The sequence below is a fragment of the Meles meles genome, chromosome 6 (assembly GCF_922984935.1).
Source record: "Meles meles chromosome 6, mMelMel3.1 paternal haplotype, whole genome shotgun sequence".
In the NCBI taxonomy this organism is placed as follows: domain Eukaryota; kingdom Metazoa; phylum Chordata; class Mammalia; order Carnivora; family Mustelidae; genus Meles; species Meles meles.
In genome coordinates, this window is record NC_060071.1 from 98007718 (window position 1) to 98027639 (window position 19922).

Genomic DNA, 19922 nt, shown 5'->3' on the forward strand with positions numbered 1-19922 from the left:
TAACTTGTTTCCACTTTGTTTCCTTTTTTTTTTTTTAAAGTTTCCTCTTGAGAAAACTGAGAGGACCCAGAGTCTTTATCATCCTGAGTTATAGAGATTTAAGGCTGAATTTCTCCTCACGTTTAGGTAAAGGGATAAAACCTGGGCAATTGTTGGGAAAACCTGAGATTTGCCGCAGAAGACAGTATTTTCCTTTGGAAGGGGTGGAGCGCTGTCTGTGTTTAAGATTAAGGATGTAAAAGGCCCTAAACACTGTCTTTTGGTACAGAAAGTCCCCACAGGGGTGAAAAACATCAGGAGCAGCCGCCTGATCTTTTCAGGCAGCAGAGCCGAGACTCGGCGCAGAAGGGGCGGGGTCTGCTTGCCCCCCCCCCCCCCCCCCCCCCGCCTTCAGGACCCCACGGAGAGAGAGGCCTGAACGCGGTGTTACCACGTGACTCCTTCGCCTCCTGGGGCACCGACGCATGCGCGCCTGATCTCTACGAGGCGGCTCTGGTGCTGGTGGCCGCTGCTGTGGTGTCTGTGGGACAGAGACGGTGGAAGTGCCATCTTCAGCTTGGTTGGCCCAGACTGCGGCTCATGGCATTGAGTGGCATCCGTCGTCAGGTCGGCTGGGGCAGGCGTCTTGGAATTTGCCGGGCGGAGTTGGGGGGGCGGTATTTTGTGGGGCAGGAAGGGGCCTGCCTTGTTTCAGGCCGCACTGGGGTTGCGGCCTCTCTCTCCCGCCCAGTTTGAGGCCTGGCCGGGCCTCGGCTCCCAGCTGTCCATTCCTTTCTCCTTCCCACCTGTTGGGTGGGGCAGGGTGAGGTTTCTTTTCTCAGACCAAACGTTTCTCTGACGAGTGCGCCTTATGAAGGGCGGGGAAATGCGGGCCTCCACCTTGATTTAGGAAGCGTTTTGGGGGTAAGTCTGAAGCCCTAGCTTCCCCAAGGGCTGGAAACCAGTGTGCTGGGGCGACTGGAAGTGGAAGGGGCTCAATAGTAGCCGTAAGAGGATTGAGAGAACTCAAATTCTGTTAATAAAAGCTTGTAGGCGCCTTGTAGTGGCGCGTTCCGCGTTCCGACTACGCAAGCCATGCTGTTGGGACCCTGAGTCACAGCACCTTAAAGATCCGCCAGAGCTTTGGCAGCATAGGATAGAATCAGAAAAAAAGACGCTAAAGATCCTAGTAGGCTCTTCTAAAGACACCTGTTTTAAAGTAATGCTTACCTTTTGTAATCAGAGACCGACACTAAGTAGTACTGCTGTTTATCTGTTATTGATGATTATAATACTCTTATTTTATGCCGATTAAATTGGTTTTGGTTCGATGTCCATGTTGCTTTATTTTTAAGGACTTGAGGTTTTATTTGGCAACTGATCCAGTCTGTTCAGAAATACTTTAAACTTTTTTACAGCTGGAAAGGTTGAACCTTAAAACACATTTTATACAGGGAAATATGAAGCTCATGTTGGAACTTCAGTGTTTTGGTCTCTCTGGGAGTTTAAGTAGATTGAAAAAAACAACTGTCAGGTACCCCCCTCTCCCCCTCCCATTTATAACCTCATTCGAGAGTTGCAAAAGTTGGAACTTCCCACTGTTCAGCTTCTGGTAGGTATAAAGTGAACGAAAGGAGTTGTGCTAAAAAACTCTTAATTTGTAGATTATGAACTCTGGAATAATTAGGCATTGACCAAAGATGGCTAATTAGTGTCAGAGTATTTGGTAATATTTTTACTTGCTTACCTATAGTTGAGTAAGAAGAATAATTTTATTTTTTAAAGACTTTTTTTTTTTTTTAAGATTTTATTTATTTGACAGAGCACAAGCAGGGGGAGCAGCAGAGAGAGAGAGAGAAGCAGAGTCCCCCTGAGCAGGGAGCCTGATGGAGGGCTCAGTCCCAGGACCCTAGGATCATGACCTGAGCCTAAGGCAGACACTTAACTGACTGAGCCACGCAGGTGCCCCCAAAAAAGAATTTTATAAATCAAATGATAAAAGGTGTGTGTACACATGTGTCTTAAAGAACAGGGGTGGCTGGCTGCCTCAGTCAGTAGAGCACATGACTCCTGATCAGTGTTCAAGCCCCACACTGTGTGTAGAGATTATTTAAAAATCATAAAGAGAAATAACAGAACCTTTTGTGGTATGTTAATAACTAATCTGCATGAAACATAGGATTTTGTATGTGTGTGAAAAATAGTCAAAGGAGAAAGAAAGTAGTTCCTGTCAAATGGTAATTCTTTTCCCCCAAAGACTTAGAGGTGATGCAGTCGTTTATGTAAATACATGTATATAAAGTTGAGTTTCTGGAAACTATTAAGTGTTTAATATGTGGAAAAATAAAAAAAAGGTCAGTCTGTGGACATTCTACTTAGCCTCTGAAAATAGTTTACCAAAGAAGTGGTTATGGTAGTAACTTCTTAACAATTTGTGTCTTCAAATTGGCTTATCTGAGGATGAGGAACAGAGTAACTTGTAGATTGGAAAGCTAGTTGATTTGCAATATACTCAAACTAATTTTTTGGTCCTTAGTGATGACTTTAGATTTTTTCGTGTTGCTCTGTTTATGAAAAGAAAAATACGTGGTATGATTTTGAGTGCCTAGAGAGAGTTAAGAGAGAAGGTATTAAATTAGACTTCACATTTTTAATTAAGCATAGGTTAAATGATCCTCCAGAAGATCTTTTAAATTTTAAGATGGCATGCTGAATTGTTAGTGAAATGTTTAACGTTTGCTATAACGAAACTAAAAGTCGAATGTATGATGTAGAACTGTATTTATTAGTGTATATGTAGTCACATTATAATTTGTCATGTTTCCTTTCATGCTTGTGGACTTGGGCCTCTAATACGATTTTATAAGAAAGTGAAATGTAGAAGGGCATTGATTGGTTTGTGAGTTGAGAAAAGGAGGAAAATTGTTAGTCTAAGAGAACAGAGTAAGCCGGGGTTTGGACATGAAAAATATATTGAGCCCTGTAAAAAGCAATGAGGAGGAATACTGTAGGATTAGTATATTTGAAAAGCTAAGTTGGGACCAGATTTGTCACTCACTTTTTCAACAGAGATTTAATGTGCTTTTATATACTAGACACTGTTTTAGGTTCTAGGAACACAGTAGTGAATAAAACCACGGCCTCTGTTCTCATTTTAATATTACAGTAATATTAATTTATCTGTAGCAGTAGTATAGCAGTGTTTTTCAAGTTTTTTGACTGTGACCCATAGTAGGTTGTGCATGTAATATTGCATCCCAATAAACAGTACTTGCGTTTTGTATGTATTTCAGCATGCCCTTAGTGTGTGCATGAACTCTGATATGTTGTTTTCAATTCTGTAGTTTTCCATTTAAAAAAATGAGAAGCTGATTGGAATCAGTCTGAAATTTGAAAAACATTACTCAAGAGGCGATATATAATAGGGGCGCCTGGCTGGCTGAGTCAGTAAAGCATGTGGCTCTTGATCTCTGGGTTGTTAGCGTCCCATGTTGAGTGTGGAGATTGCTTAAATAAACTTAAAAAAGGAGGGGAGATGATAATTACTGAAATTGTAGTAATAGCAGTGTGAATGAAGAGGATAGTTCATCTTTATGGCAAGGTATTTGTGATTATTTTGTGAATGAGGCTTAGAGAGGTTAAGTATCTTGCTCAGTGTTCCTTAGTGAGTAACTGGGCCTAATCTTTTTTTTTTTCTTTTTAAGATTTTATTTATTGGGGCACCTGGGTGGCTCAGTGGGTTAAAGCCTCTGCCTTCGGCTCAGGTCATGATCTCAGGGTCCTGGGATCGAGCCCCGCATCGGGCTCTCTGCTCATCGGGGAGCCTGCTTCCCTTCCTCTCTCTCTCTGCCTACTTGTGATCTCTGTCAAAAAAAAAAAAAAAAAAAAAAAAAAAAAAGATTTTATGATTTTATTTATTTATTTGAGAGAGGAAGAGAGATAGTGACAGAGTGAGAGAGAGCACAAGGAGGGAGGAGAGGGAGAAGCAGGCTCCCGCTGAGCAGGGAGCCTGACACAGGGCTCAATCCCAGGACCCTGGGATCACCACCTGAGCCGAAGGCAGATGCTTAACTGATGAAACCACCCAGGCACCTCTGGGCCAGATCTTTAATTCAGTTCTGTTGGACCCTAAAACCCAAGTACTTTTTTTTTTTTATTTTAAATGATGTTATTTATTTATTTGACAGAGCAAGAGAGCGCAAGCAGGGAGAATAGTAGAGGGAGAGGGAGAAGCAGGCTCCCTGCTGATGAGGAATCCCTATTCAGGGCTCCATCCCAGGACCCTGGGATCACAACCTGAGCTGAAGGCAGACGCTTCACCATCTGAGCCACCCAGGGACCACCCCTAAAGCCCCAGTACTCTCATTTGGTTATGAAAGTAATATATTAGTTTTTATTCTGGGAGGACTAAGGACTTAGATACTGTTTATTATTCAGTGAATTGAGTGTGTAGTACTAGGCCTCCTGGTATACTGTATCCCTGTATATAGGTAGATCTGGTCTTGACTCACAAGAAATTTGTAGTCTAGTTGGAAAGATGGTATCAAACGAGTACCACAGATGTGATTTGTGCTATGGAGGAGCATCATGGAGGGAACCTAACTAATTCGGAGTGTATAGGAAAACTTCCTAGGAAGTGGTGTTTAAACTTCCCATGCAGAAGAATGAGTAGGCTTCAACTAGGTTGAAGGTTCTAAGTGGGGGTAGGGTGGAGGCGTGGGAGAGTATTCCAGATGGAAGAAACTGGGTACACTAAGGTCTTGAAGTGGAAAGGAGCGAACTGGAAAACAAAACAAAACAAAACTTCAACAAAAGGAGAATTTCTTGGCTGCAGAAGTTGATAGAGAATGGGGAGAGTTTTGGTATTAGAACAGGTTTGAATCCTGTCTCTTTGCCTTACTAACTATATAACCTTTGACAAATTAATATTAGTCAGTTTTGTTTATCCTATTCTTAAAAATGGGTAAATGGCATTCATCAAAATACTTGTTCAATAAATGGGTCTCAGGATTATGACCAATAGCTAGTAATTGAAATCATAGCAGTATATGATGATATACTTTACTTCATTCTTTCTTTCACAAATAAGTGTCTTCAGTGTGCCATGCAGCTCAATATGCAATAATTGAATTGTCTGTGTAGTCACAGCAAATATCACAAAAGAATATACCTTTACTGTGTGCAAAGCAGTCCGATAAAAATTTTTTCCATTTTATTTTTCATTTGCAAAAGGAGAAAAAGCTGGTCTGAAGCAGTCTACAGATTGAAAAATACTGGTGTAGTGGGGAGATACTGATTACTTAAACTACAGCAGTACTTCTGTGAATAAAAAGAAGGGGATGGTTAATTCTTATGTTAGGGTATTCTAAATAAGTAAATTATTATGTTAGAGTATAATATTATGGATAAAAGAAAAAAAGAGAGGACAGTAAAGGGGATCAAATATAGTAAAAGGGATCATGTATGCTGGGAATGGGAGCAAGTTAAAATTTTAAATAGGATTGCCCAGTCTTACTGAGAAAGTGACCTACCTACCCACCTCCCTTCCTCTCTCCCTCCCTTCCTCTCTCCCTCCTTAGCTCCCCCCCCATTCCTACCTTCCTTCCTTCCTCCCTAGATTTATTTATTTGAGAGAAAGGGAGTGGTCGTGGGCTTGGAAAGGGAGAGAATTTCAAGCAGACTCGCTGCCAAGCACAGTGCCCCACACCAGGCTCAGTCTCAGGACTCTGAGATCTTGACCTGAGGTGAAATTAAGAGTCAGATGCCCCGAGAAGGTGACATATCAGTAAAGGAGGAGGTAAGGAAGGCATCTGGGAGAAAATCACTCTGGTAGAGGAAACAGCCAATTTAAAGGCTCTAAGGCTGGAGAGTGTGGTCTGTTTTAGAGAAAACAAGATGCCAGTGCAGTTGGGGCTGAATTGGGTTAAAAGTAGGAGAAGATGAGGTCAAAAGATAAATGGTAAGAGGAAGACAGTAGGCTATTTCAAGGACATAGACTTTTACTCTGTGAGATAGAGCAGTAGAGTGGCATGTTCTTATTTGTGTTTTAGAAAGAATACTATCAACTGTGCTGAGAATGGACTGGGGACTGGGAGGTAGGGTGGGTGCAGCAAAAAGGGCGAAGCAGGAGACCCATGTAAGGTTATAGAAGACTGTAATAGCATTCTGGATGAGAGGTGGGTGGTTTGAATGAGAATTTTAAGATGTGGAATTCTGAATACATATGAAAGTTTCCGTAACAAAGTGGTTGGTTGTGAAAGAAGGAAAACTTAGGGATGACTCCCAAGATTTTTGGCCTGAGCAGCTGAAAGGAGGGATTTTCTGTTAGCAGATATGGGGAAGGCAGTGGATAGAGCAGGTTTTGTGGAAGAGATTAGAAGTTCACTTAGGGACATTTTGTAATTTGAAATGGCTCTGTATGTGTAGATGATAAAAGTAGCAGTTGAATATATGGATCTGGAGTCTGGAAAAAAAAGGCTGGAGATAGCATTTGGGAGTTGGCATGTAATTAGTATTTGTACTTAAAACTATGTGAGATTGGGAGTTAATGGAGATAGAGAAGGAATAGATGAACTTGAAAGAAAGATTGAGTGCCTCAGGAGACTAGTACTCAGGAGGAAAAGTGATTGTGAGGTAGAAAGAGATGATGGTATGGCTCGTAAGCCAAGTGATGGAAATATATCAAAGGGAAGAACATTTTCAGCCCAAGGAGAGTGTTGATTGAGAAAAGAGAGTTGAGTACAAAATGTTGGATGCTACCAATTCTTATAGGACTGTTGAGAAGAAAAAAAATTCTTCAGAATGGTAGGGGGAAAGCTAGGTGAATGTAATGTGTCAGAAAAATCAATAAAAGAATCTTACAAGTAGAAAGTCATCATTACTGTTGGATGCTGTAAATAGTACATCAGGAAGATGAATTAAATGTTTAATTGGACTTAATAATCAAGAAGATTGTGACCTTGGCAAATTTTAGAGAGTGATGAAGAAACCAAATTGAAGAGTAAATGAAGGTTACAGAAGTAGAGATAATAAGCTTATAAAACTTCATTGGCTTTGTCCTTGGAACAAAATCCAAATCCTTAACATAGCTTTTGATTGATTATCCTTCATTTGTTTTTAAGCTAAGTTGTCATATATACGTTATGAATTATTATATAGAAGAAGAAAAACATTTACACTTGAAGGCTGTTGGATTAAAGAACTGAAAGAAACTGATAAGGGGAGAGTAAAGATAATTTAAGAACTACTATTCTTGAGATGGGTGGGAGAAATGATCAAATCATGAATTCAAGGTGTGACCTCTGCTGGGGGCAGAAATACTTTCTCCATTATGGCCAAGGGAAGGAGGAGGACCAATAATGATTTCAGCTACTATGGGTGTGCTGTAGAAGAGATACAAAACAAATACTTTGAGAATGGGATAGAGGCAAGACCATAAATGAGATGAGGATTCAGAGGTTGGTATCATGATAGATTTGCTTCTTGGAAATGTAAAGAATTTTAAGAAGAAAATAGAGGCTTAATAGAAATCTAAGAGAATAAAGATTGACCATTGGTTGTGGCAGCTAGCTCATTATGAGAAACTAGTATTTTTATTGGAGTGGTATAGACTGGAGTGCATAGTGAACCAATAGATAGTTATTTTCTTGGGAAAAATGCTGCAGTGAACACTTGCAATGAACCCTTGTCCATGATTAGTTCTTTAAAATGGCCTTCAAGAAGAATTATTTCTAATTATAGAAATGTCACTTTTTTATGTATTTCTCTTTTTGCAAGCATCTTTGTTAGTCTAATACTTCTTAATAGGTTGCGTTCTTAATAGGTTCCTCATTCTTTCTTCTTTTTTTTTTTTTTTAAAGATTTATTTATTTGATGGGGGAGAGAGAAATCACAAGTAGGCAGAGAGGCAAGCAGAGAGAGGGGGGAAGCAGGCTCCCCACTGAGCAGAGAGCCCACTGGGAGGCTCAATCCCAGGGCCTTGAGATCATGACCAGAGCCGAAGGCAGAGGCTTAACCCACTGAGCCACCCAGGCGCCCCTTATTATTTCTTAAAGAGAAAATTCTACAAGTGTTATTGGTAGGTCAAAATATACTTAATTTTAAGGTTTATGTTACATGTCGGCATATTGAAATTTGAGAATATAATCCCAAAGAAATAGCGTTTTGGGGCTCCTGGGTGACTCAGCAGTTAAACTTCTAACTTCAGCTCAGGTCATGATCCTGGGGTCCTGGGATTAAGTCCTGCATTGGGCTCGCTGATCCATGGGAATCCTGCTTCTTCCTCTAAACACTTCTCTTGCTTGTGTTCCCTCTCTCACTGTGTTTCTGTCAAATAAATTAAAAAAAAAAAAATAGCTTTTCAAAAATGGATATTTACATGAGAAGATTTACTGTGACATACTTAATAAAGCCAAATATTAGGAAGGACTCAAACCTAATTGAGAGATATTTAAGCAAATCCACCCATATTGCCCTTCTTGCTTATCTGTGTTTCTGTGAATGTGCCAAAGAAGGACTTTGTCTCAGAACTTGCTCTTCCTGGTGCCTGGAATTTTCTTGCTCTATATACCTGTATAATTTACTTTCTTACTATATCATACTCAACTTTTTTTTCCCTTTTTATTCTTAGCACTTAGTACCGTGTACATATTGTAAACTTACCTTTCTTTTTTTTTTTTCAATGTCTATATTCTTCAACTAAAATGTCAGCTCCTTGAGAGTAGGGACTTTGTTTTGTTCACAGTTAAAGTTTCAGTGTTTAAAACAATAGTATCTGACACACAGAAATTGCTCACTAAATATCTGTTGAATGAATATTATTAACACAAGGAAATGATATTGGTTAGAGATTTTAAAAAAATACTAAATGGGGCGCCTGGGTGGCTCAGTGGGGTAAGCCTCTGCCTTCAGCTCAGGTCATGATCTCAGAGTCTTGGGATCAAGCCCCGCATCAGGCTCTCTGCTCAGCGGGGAGCCTGCTTCCCCCTCTCTCTCTGCCTACCTCTCTGCCTACTCGTGATCTCTCTGTCAAATAAATAAATAAAATCATTAAAAAAAAATACTAAATGAACAGGGTTGAGCATAATTGTAAACCTAATTTCAGTAAAATAAAAATAATATAAAAACGAAATAATATCATGTAAACCATAAAGACAAAGGAGGAAGTGTCAACATGAGAAATAAATATTTTAGAAGAAACAGTAGATTTAACTGATGAACTTAAGTTTTCATTTTTTTGCATTCAGTTCTTTGCCTGCATAGAGAGAAGTTAATAAGAAATAGAAGGATCTTCCCACAAAACTCCAGAAAGTCTCAGGAATTTTGGTTACCAAGTGCCTCTGAAGATGAGAGTGCTGAGTACGGCTAAAAATTCGAGGATTAGTTGAAAGTCTGGAGTAGTTTAGACCCTACTTTTTTTTTTTTTTTTAGACCCTCCATTTTTCTTCTCTGAATAATATAGCCAGCAAAAAACTAGGTGTTTATTATTTGAAAAGGGTGGAACCAGAGAAGGTTTGACATAGATGGTGGGAGTTGAGACAGGGGTGAAGGTTCTTGATGAAAATGGGAAATTGAATAAAAGTTTACATATTGAATGGTAAGATAACTAGCCTTGTTTTTCTTCTTTGCTCCTAGAATGCTTATTGTCTTCTTTATATTTTTTTAAGTTGAAGCATTCTTCTTTGGGAAAACTTAACACCAGGGAAATTATGTGAAGCACTGACATTTAATGAGTCCCCCTTGAATAGAATGCCATCCTGCACTGAGGTTCAAGCTTTATCTAGCTTCTGATTTTGTGTGATGCGTCACACTTCTTGAACAGCAGTTTGAAGATCTCTATTTGAGAGACCAAAACTGTCAAAAAACACACAGAAGAGACAGGTCTGAGAACAGAAGAAAATTCAAGGTGATTTATAGAGAGAGAGCAGGAGATATTGCACCATTGAAACAGAATAGGAGACTAAAATGGATTATTTAGAGTAAAAAAGGGGAATTAAAATTTTGATTCATATATTAAAACCTAATAAAGTGATCTCAAGAGTAGAATGAGTCAAGGAGGATGGGGAAAAATGTAGGAAAAGCTAATAAAAGTAGAGGATCAGTCCAGGAAGTCCCAACAACTGAGTAATGTGAGTTTGACAAAGGTAAAACCGAGGGAAGAAAATTATTACATAAATGATTACATAATTATTTATTAATACATAAAATTGTTTAATTAATTATTTAAATATTTAATTAATTAATTAAATTAAAATACATAAAATTATTACATAAATGATAAATATGGAATATAAGAATTGAATGATGTAAATATTTAGATTAAAATAGGCCTTCTGAAAGAATGCCTGCAGAATGAGTAGAAAAGACTTAAGGCACATCATTTTGGAATTTCAGAACACCTGGATTAAACGCTAGCTACTGATAAAACAGGTCTCATATAGAGGAGTTTTCTCAGTAGCATTACCCTAGGGGCACCTGGGTGGCACGGTCGGTTAAGTGTCCAACTCTTGGTTTCAACTGAGGTTGTGATCTTGGGGTTGTGGGATTGAGCCCCGAGTTGGGCTCATGTTCAGGATGGAGTCTGCTTGGGATTCTCCCTCCCTCCCTCTTCTGTCCCTTCCTTCTGCACTCCTGTGCACTCTCTCTCAAATGATGACTAAATCTTCAAAAAAAAAAAAAAGAAAATAACAACACCCTGTATTAGGAAACAATGAAAGATTCCTTCAAAACTTTTTATTTTTATTTTTTTCAAAACTTTTTTTTTTTTTTTTTAAGTAATCTGAATGCTTAACTTAGGGCTCAAACTCACCACCACTCTGAGGCCAAGAGTCTCAGGCTCCACTGACTGGGCCAGCCTGGTGCCCCCTCTTTAAAACTCTTAAGAAAGTTATTTTCATTCGAGAATTTTATACCTAGACAATCTATCATTAAATTATGAGGATTTTAGAATTGAAAGGTCTTAATTTTTTCACTCCTCATATGCTTTTTCAGAAGTTTATAGAAATGATTTTCTAAAAGAGGGAATAAATCAAGAATGAAAAATAGTTTGGCTGTTGTAAATGAGATTCAGCCCAGGAAAGGAGTTAAAGGAATTCCTTGGGTCAACTAGAACTGACAAATTAGACAAGACAAACCCGTCTGGATTGCTGCAGAAGGTTATATGGTTTCAAACAGGATGTCTGCTAAAGGGAAAATGGACTTGATAGTATGAGTGTCAATTGTTTTTTGTTTGTTTGTATTTTAGTAAACTATGCCACATGTGGGGCTCAAACTCATGACCCTGAGATCAAGAGTTGCATGCTCGGGGCGCCTGGGTGGCTCAGTGGTTTAAGCTGATGCCTTCGGCTCAGGTCATGATCTCAGGGTCCTGGGATCGAGTCCCACATCGGGCTCTCTGCTCAGCAGGGGGTCTGCTTCCCTCTCACTCTCTCTGTCTGCCTCTCTGCCTACTTGTGATCTCTCTCTGTCAAATAAATAAATAAATAAATAAATAAATAAATAAATAAATAATAAATAAATAAATAAATAAATAAATAAATAAATAATAGAGTTGCATGCTCTACCAACTGAGCCAGCGAGGCACCCTGAGTGTTGGTTGTTTTTGAAGGAATTTATAAGAGCTCTTCAGGAGTTTGAGATCAATTGTCAAAGAAAACCAAGCATATGAAAATAATGAAAGATTTAAAGAGGTAGAAGCAAGGAAATGTAATTAAACATAATTATAAAAAAATAAATGTAATTATTTAGGCATACTAATGTAAACCTGAATGTTGATTTAACTCCAGACTGATTGCAATTGGATCATGTTTGTGAGAGGGAAGTTGTAGAGGCATGTTTGGTGTAATAGCTAAATTCTAATCTTCTCTAAAAGAGCAAAAAAGTCTAAAATTTAAAAATCAAGAAATAAGACCTCAAGATAAACTCTGTTGTCTGCTAATTTATGAAGAAAGGCAACAGCTTTTTTCCTCCTCTAAAAACTTTTTCAAAAAAATTTAAGTGTGTTGTGGAATTCTTTTGTCTTTTCCTTAGTGATTTTAAAGTATTACATCAGGATTGGAAAATGCTATTTGAGGAAATTGTTGTTTTCAGTGATACTTTCATTTGTGTGAATTTACAGAGTTCCACATGCTTTTATCTCATCTGATGTTCCCAATAGCCCTATGCAAGTATTATTGGTCTCTAATTAGAAGTGAGGAAGAAAGTTTAAGTCTGACTAGGATCACATGATCTTAAGGGAGAGGACTAGGACTCACTCCCCTTACCCCCTGATCATTCTAATATTTACCATACTATATCTTACGATGAAGGAAGGATTTGGATGGGAACCTGGATGGCTCAGTTGGTTAAGCATCTGCCTTCGGCTCAGGTCGTGATCCCAGGGTTCTGGGATGGAGCTCCCTGTCGGGCTCCCTGCTCATTGGGGAACCTACTTCTCCCTCTGCTCCCTGTTTGTGCACTCTTTTGCTATCTCTGTCTCTCTCTCATATAAATAAAATCTTAAAAAAAAAAGTATTTGTACTTTTGTACTTTATATTTGCTAACTTAATTATAATTTTTAAAAAAGATTTTGTTTATTTATTTGACAGAGATCACAAGTAGGCAGAGAGGTGGGGGGTCGGGGTGGAGCAGGCTCCCTGTTTAGCAGAGAGCCCAAGGTGGGGCTCGATTCCAGGACCCTGAGATCATGACCTGAGCTGGAGGCAGAGGCTTAACCCATTGAGCCGCCCAGGTGCCCCCTAATTTAGTTATAATTAAACTGTTGTCTTACCTTTTTCTTTCTTTCTTTTTTTTTTTTTTTTTTTTTGGCGATAAAAGCCACATGACATAAAATTTACCTTAACTGTTTTCAAGTGTATAGTTCAGTAGTGTTAAATATATTCACTTTATATAGACTATCAGAACTTTTCATCTTACAAATCTGAAACTATATGCATTAAACAACTTCCCTTTTCTCCCTCACTCTATTCCCTGGTAACTGCATTCTACTTTGTTTTATGAATTTGATTACTCTAGATACCTCATACAAGTAGAATCATGTAGTGTTTGTCTTTTTTTGTGACTGGCTTATTACTTCACTTAGCGTAATGTCCTCAAGGTTCATCCATATAGAATATTACAGGATTTCTTTCATTTTAAAGGCTGAGTAGGAGTGCCTGGATGGCTCAGTTGGGTAAGCATCAGACTCTTGATATAGACTCAGGGTTGAGAGATTGAGCCCTGCTTCAGCTCCCTGCTGGGCATGGAGCCTGTTTAAGAGTCTCTCACTGCCCCTTCCCTCTTGCTCACTCTTGAACACCCTCTCTTTCTTTTCCCCCTATTAAAAAAAAAAACAACAAACCCTAAAGGGTGAACAGTATTTCAATGTATATACTACATTTTGTTTATTCATTTGTCAGTGGACATTTGAGTTGTTTCCTCCTTTCAGCTATTGTGGATAGTGCTGCTATGAATGTGGATGTGCATGCAGCTCTTTGAGTTCCTGCTTTCAGTAATTTGGGTATATACCAGGTAGGATTCTTCGGTCATATATAGTTCTACTTTTAATTTTTTCAGGAACCTCCATACTGTTTTCTGTAGCAGTTGAATCATTTTAGAATCCCACCAACAGTGTACAAGGATTCCAGTTTCTCATCCTTGCCAAGACTTGTTATTTTCTTTTTTGTTTTTCTTTTTTGATAGTAGCTATCATAATGGGTGTTATGTGATACCTCAGTGTGATTTTGATTTGCATTTTATTTATTAGTGGTGTTGAACATGTGTTCATATGCTTGTTGGCTATTTGTATATCTTTGGAGATATACTGTTGATGTCCTTTGCTCATTTTTAAATCAAGTTTTTTGTTGTTGCTGAGTTGTAGTTCTTTATATATCCTGGATATTAATACATAATTGGATATAAGATTTACAAATATTTCCTCCTATTCTTTTGTCTTTTCATTCTGTTGATCTTTGATGCACAAAAGTTTTAAACTTTGATGTAGTCCGTTTGTCTGTTTTTGCTTTTTTTGTTTTTTCCTAAAGATTTTATTTATTTATTTGACAGCAAAGATCACAAGTAGGCAGAGAGGCAGGCAGAGAGAGAGAGGAGGAAGCAGGCTGTCCGCAGAGCAGAGAGCCCGATGCGGGGCTCGATCCCAGAACCCTGGGATCATGAACCTGAGCCGAAGGCAGAGCCTTTAACCCACTGAGCCACCCAGGCGCCCCTGTTTTTAGTTTTGTTCCCTTTGTTTTGATATTTCTGGGATATCATGGCCAAGTACAATATCATGAAGATTTCCTCTGTGTTTTCTTCTAAAAATTTTATACTTTTAGGTTTACATTCGGGCTTTTAATCCATTTTGAGTTAATTTTTGTACGTGGTATAAGGTAAAGCTCCAACTTCATTCTTTTGCATGTGAATATCCACTTTTCCCAGCACATTTTACTAAATTGATGGCCATTTCTTTGTTGAATAATTTTGTACCCTTGTTGAAAACCATTTAACTATATATGCGAAAGTTTATTTCTGGGCTCTTTGTTCTTTTCTGTTGGTTTGTTTGTCTTATGCTAAAACCACAATTGTCTCCTTTTGATATTTTTGCCCCTTTGCTGTATTATGTTGCTAGTTGGAAGTTATTGGTTGTTGTCAAGAATAAAGTGGGACTAGTTAATTACCACGTTATAAAGAATATGTTGGAATAATTTATAAAAAAAATAGTGTATTCCTTTGGCTTTGTGATTTTTGGAGTAATCAGAAAAATGATCTCCCTAAGGGTAAGAATGATGTTAATTCTTTTTACAGCATTTTAATTGCAGGGTGTGGAGTAATTGATAATCTCTAAAGATGCAGGTGTGTGGTAAATTTGCTGATTGCAGAAGCCATTATGTTCCACTTAAATACTAGAATAGGGCTGGTGGTAAATGACTCAGACTTGATGGACCAACATTTTTTTGTTTGTTTGTTTGACATTGGCTTTGAAATAAAAAGACACGAATCAATGACTAATTTGCATATGGAAAATTGGTCTTCAAATGTGTCTTTTCTTTAAAGGAAGGGGAGGAAGAGAAAAAAAAATTGAAAGCTTCTTTGCCTTTTTAGGGCCTCAAATGGCTCCAACGTGGAAAAGCTAATGGGAAGGGATCTTATTTTTTCTCATCATCTAGTACTTTGGATTCTCTTTTACTGTGTACGAAGTAGGTTTGCTCCTTGTATTATTTCTCATCACATGTATCTGTAGATTTACTTATATCATTTCTTTTCAGAGTCTTCTGGCTCTACCCTGCTTATTCTGCTGCTTACCCTTCCTCTTCCCCAATATAAAACCTGGTTTCTCTCTCATCTTCGATTCAGTTCTAATTTCTACCTGTTTGTCGACTGTCAAAAAGGATTTTTCTGTCAAGTGCGCTTTTCTTTATTCTGGATAATTATTCTTTCTATTGTCCTAAAACTTACGGTTTTTCAAAGTTAAGACCCAGTTTTTTATTTCATGAAGCCCTTCTAGATGGCTGTAATTTTCAAGTGATTTCTGTAAACTTCCACTTTGTTTCATTTAAAATTCTCTGTTTTGCCTGTTTTTTTTTTCTTCTTCTTTTTAGATTTTATTTATTTATTTGACAGAGAAATCACAAGTAGGCAGAGAGGCAGGCAGAGAGAGAGGGGAAAGCAGGCTCCCTGCTGAGCAGAGAGCCCGATGCGGGGCTCGATCCCAGGACACTGAGATCATGACCTGAGCCGAAGGCAGCGGCTCAATCCACTGAGCCACCCAGGTGCCCCTGTTTTGCCTGTTTTTGATCTCTTTCCAATGAATTTAATAAGCCCTAGAGTAAGGACTTTCTGTTACACTTAAATATTCTCTACCAGGAATGTAATATAGTACTAGACATACATTAGGCATTAACTTTTGTCTCCACCCAAACTACCCCTGTTCCCTTATTTTTCTCTTCTCTTGCCTCTCCTCTCCCACTACTTTTTTTTTTTTTTTTTATTTGAGAGAGAGTGCATGCATATGAATGAGTGGAGGGAGGGCGAGGGGGAGAGGGAAAGAGAGGATCCTTAAGCACACTTCCATGAGAATGGAGCCCCTTGCAGGACTTGATCCCAGGACCCTGAGATTATGACCTGAGCCTAAACCAAGAGTTGGATGCTCAGCCAACTAAGCCACCCACGCATCCATTCCCACTTCTTTTTTTAACATTCCTTAGATTTACCTGGTTATAGTTAATTCTTCCAGTGGCATTCAGCCTCAGAAGGTCTCCTGATTTAACATGTTAAATTTCTCCTTTTGGGGGATAAAATTTGCTTCATACTATATTTTGAAATAATGTTTTGAACATGTTTTAAGATTTGGATTTCATAGCTGCTTGACATTTACAAGATACCCTCTATACACACAAAAAGCTAGTAAAACTAAAAAAAAGTTTTATAATGTATATTACAAAGATCTTATTTCCTTAGTTTACAAAGAGCTTGTACAAACAAATAAGAATAAAAATTAGTAATGTAATAGAAAATATGAGTGAAGGATGTAAAGGCATTTAAGAAAATAATAGAAATTCAGCTTTCTTTTAGTTAAATGCAAATCACAATGAGGTTCTTTTTTTTTTTAAATCAAATGAACAAAAATTAGGTTTTATGATACTTAGTGCTGATGAGAGGTGATGGAGAAATGACCATTTTCATGCATTGTTAGTAGGTTAATCAGTTAGGACTTTTGTCTGCAAGTAATAGAAAACCTGTCTATTCCTGGTTTAAACAAATAGGGACTTATTTTTGCACATAGTGTGAAATTGGCATTGTGTTATTAATAACTGATGATGTCAGGGCCGGCATTTCTTACTTTTCCTTGCCAATTCCTTATTGACTGCTTTAAAGACATAGGTTGTTTTAGATATGTTCACATTCAAGGTGATAAGAAAGTGGTAGAACCTACACTATTTGTGACTGTCTCTTTTTGTCAGAAAAGCAAAATCTTTCCCAGAGCTCTGTAGTGGATATCCTTTTCAGTCTCATGATTCTCAAATGGGGCTAGATATGTTGTTACTCAGACCACAAACAGGTTTTACTAGGAAGATGGTAAGAGAGGATATTGGATAGGCAACTGAAAGTGTCTTGCCACATGGCTCATGCAATTTTTCTAGAGAAAAATTTCAACATTTTCCCCAATTTAATATACACATATTCTTTAATATACATGGATTCTTTGATTCAATGTTTCCATTGTTCAGAGATCAAGAATGAAATTAATATTTCTTTAATAGGTAGCTGGGGCTTTTAAAAGGTGGTTTTCATGATGCCAGATAAACATTTGGAAGATTTTCTTTTTATTTGTGTTTCCACAGATCCTTAACTGAAGACAACATAAACAAATATGCAAAATTCTCACATGGATGAGTACAGAAATTCTAGTAATGGCAGCACAGGCAACAGTTCAGAGGTAGTGGTAGAACAGTCTGCTGATTTCAGTACTGAGATTATGAATGTGACGGAAATGGAACAGTCCCCTGATGGATCTCCTAATGTGAATGCAGCTGCAGAAGAAAATGAAGTAACAAACGCTGTGGACCTTCCAGTGACAGAAACAGAAGCAAATTTCCCTCCAGAGTATGAAAAATTCTGGAAAACTGTAGAAAACAATCCTCAGGATTTTACAGGCTGGGTATATTTGCTTCAGTATGTAGAACAGGAGGTTAGTAACTATTTAAATGGGATCAGAAGGGACAGACGAATCAAGTAATATCAGATGAGGTTTATTGTTTTGTAATTAAACTTGCCTCTTTTATAATTTTCACATTAAGTTGAATAACATTAGATGTGTACATTTTTAGCTTTAAAATAACTTTAACATCTGTACCTATTTGTCAGCATTAGTACAGAGTCTAATATTTGTAATAATTGGTGTGTATGTGCAAATGTGTATTTAATCACTGAAATAAAAAGTTACCTTGCTATCTGACAGAATTACTTCCTTTTATTTCAAAGGATAAGACTGTAATATGCAAGAAAAAGATCTGTGTGTGTGTGTGATTTTTAAATCTCTGAGTTTATTTTATTTGAGATAATACATTTGGAAGAAATAATATTTTTGTGACATTAACTTCCAGGAATTTTAAACACCTTGTTTTATTTTCATCAGAATCACTTGATGGCTGCCAGGAAAGCATTTGACAAATTTTTCATACACTACCCATATTGCTATGGTTACTGGAAAAAGTATGCAGACCTTGAAAAGCGGCATGACAACATTAAACAATCAGATGAGGTGCGTACATTACTGAATAAAATTATCTCCATTAGGTACTGTAAGCCAAATAATAACAAAACAAGAACTTTTTTTTTTTTTTTTTTTTTTTTTTTGGCTGGCAGTACCTACGATTTATGGTCAAACAATTTTATAGGGTATTTTATTTGCATTTGTCACTCTTGTGGCATTTGTAGCTAATATTTTCTCTCTTTGTTGGCAGGTGCGTTAAACCTCTACAGTTTGTCAAGCTTTGCAGTGCAAGCCTCTGTATTACACTGCAGCTTAACAAGTAGGGCAGGGCTTTTCTCTCACTTACATTTATTTCTCATTTTCCAAACAATATAGTTGGTTTGCTAGTCACATTTGCTACGTCTTATTGCATTTTTGGTCAGACGCTGTCATTGATGCTCTAATGGGTCTGTGCCCTATGGTCTGTAACCCAAAGCCTGCCCACACAACCCGGTCAGAATGCAGGGACTGCTGCGCTTTGAAGATCAAGACTCTGCACGTGGGGATCAGAACATTGCCATGTTCTATCCAACCTCCACCCAAATGGTAATGGTAGATTATTTAAACAAAATTCCAGTAATTAGTATTTCTAAGGTTCACCGGATAACACAGTGTTGCCTCTCTGTTAAGAAATAATTAAATATTTGAAGTACAGTTTGTTGTTTTCTTCTTAGGTATATCGACGGGGGCTTCAGGCAATACCTCTTAGTGTTGATCTATGGATACATTATATAAACTTCTTAAAAGAGACATTGGACCCTGGTGATCCTGAGACAAACAGTACAATAAGAGGGTATGCTAAAAATTAACTCAGATGTCTTCAAAATAGAAATAAGTCAAATATTTTGATGTTGACAATAGAACTACTCATGAATGCTAAACTGAATGTTTTACATATATTTAATTTTCACTATTTAAAAAAAGATACATGTAATAAACTTAAGCACGATTATAAATATTATAGATAATAATGTCCTCATTTCACACGCCCCCTTCCTTATGTTCCCAATCTCATTCCCTCCATGATTTATGAATCATGTGTTCTTTCATATGCGGATGTGTATACGTGTATGTATTGTACATTTTTTTTTTTTTAATGTAACAGGATGTTTTGGAATCTCTCCCTGTTGTAATTTTTCAAGCATTGCAAAAGTTTTTTGTGGTATTGAAGTGCTATATTTTATTTTACTAAATCCTTATTTATAGGAAATAATCAGTGGTGCTATAAACATGTCTGTTAGTCATGATTTATGTTGAGCATGCTAGAAATAGAACTTTTGTCAAAGAGAACACAAAACTTTTATCAAATGTTCTTTCAAAAGTGGTCAGTTTTAAATTCCCACAGTATGTGAAGAGTAGTCATATTTTCCTATAGCCGTGCCACATTCTTTTTAACCTCCAGTGATACCTCATTATTTTCGTTTGCATATCTCTGGATTGCTCATCCCAGTTTGCCATCTTTTTGTATACTTGTATCAGACATTTGCTTATTGCCTGTTCATGTCATTTGCTCGTTTTACTTTTGGATTGTCCTTTTCTTATTGATGATAGGAATCTTTTTTTTAATGTGTTCTTAGTTTTTATTTTTATCAAAGTATGTGCATATGGTTTAAAGAGTCATTGTTAAACTGCTTGTAACAAAAAGCAGTCCCTCCACCCCTCCTCAGATATTTTATCTGTTTCTTATATTATCCTACATGTTTATAATAGTAACTCT

The 19922-nt window shown here is 37.6% G+C and overlaps 1 protein-coding gene across 6 annotated transcripts in view; it reads left to right on the forward strand.

Annotated features, from left to right (window-relative positions):
- Window positions 1-472: 472 nt before the first annotated feature.
- PRPF39 (pre-mRNA processing factor 39) overlaps window positions 473-19922 on the forward strand; it is a 39034-nt gene continuing 19584 nt past the window's right edge. Inside the window, exons 1-4 of one of the 6 annotated variants that reach the window (XM_046007710.1) lie at window positions 473-606; window positions 17295-17641; window positions 18089-18214; window positions 18880-18998. In XM_046007710.1, the coding sequence (XP_045863666.1) occupies window positions 17324-17641; window positions 18089-18214; window positions 18880-18998 (563 nt within the window). In that variant the 5' untranslated portion in view covers window positions 473-606; window positions 17295-17323. Of the gene's footprint in view, window positions 607-830; window positions 904-17294; window positions 17642-18086; window positions 18752-18879; window positions 18999-19922 lie in introns of those variants that run through there. The other 5 variants (XM_046007711.1, XM_046007714.1, XM_046007712.1 and 2 more) reach the window with 5 other exon arrangements.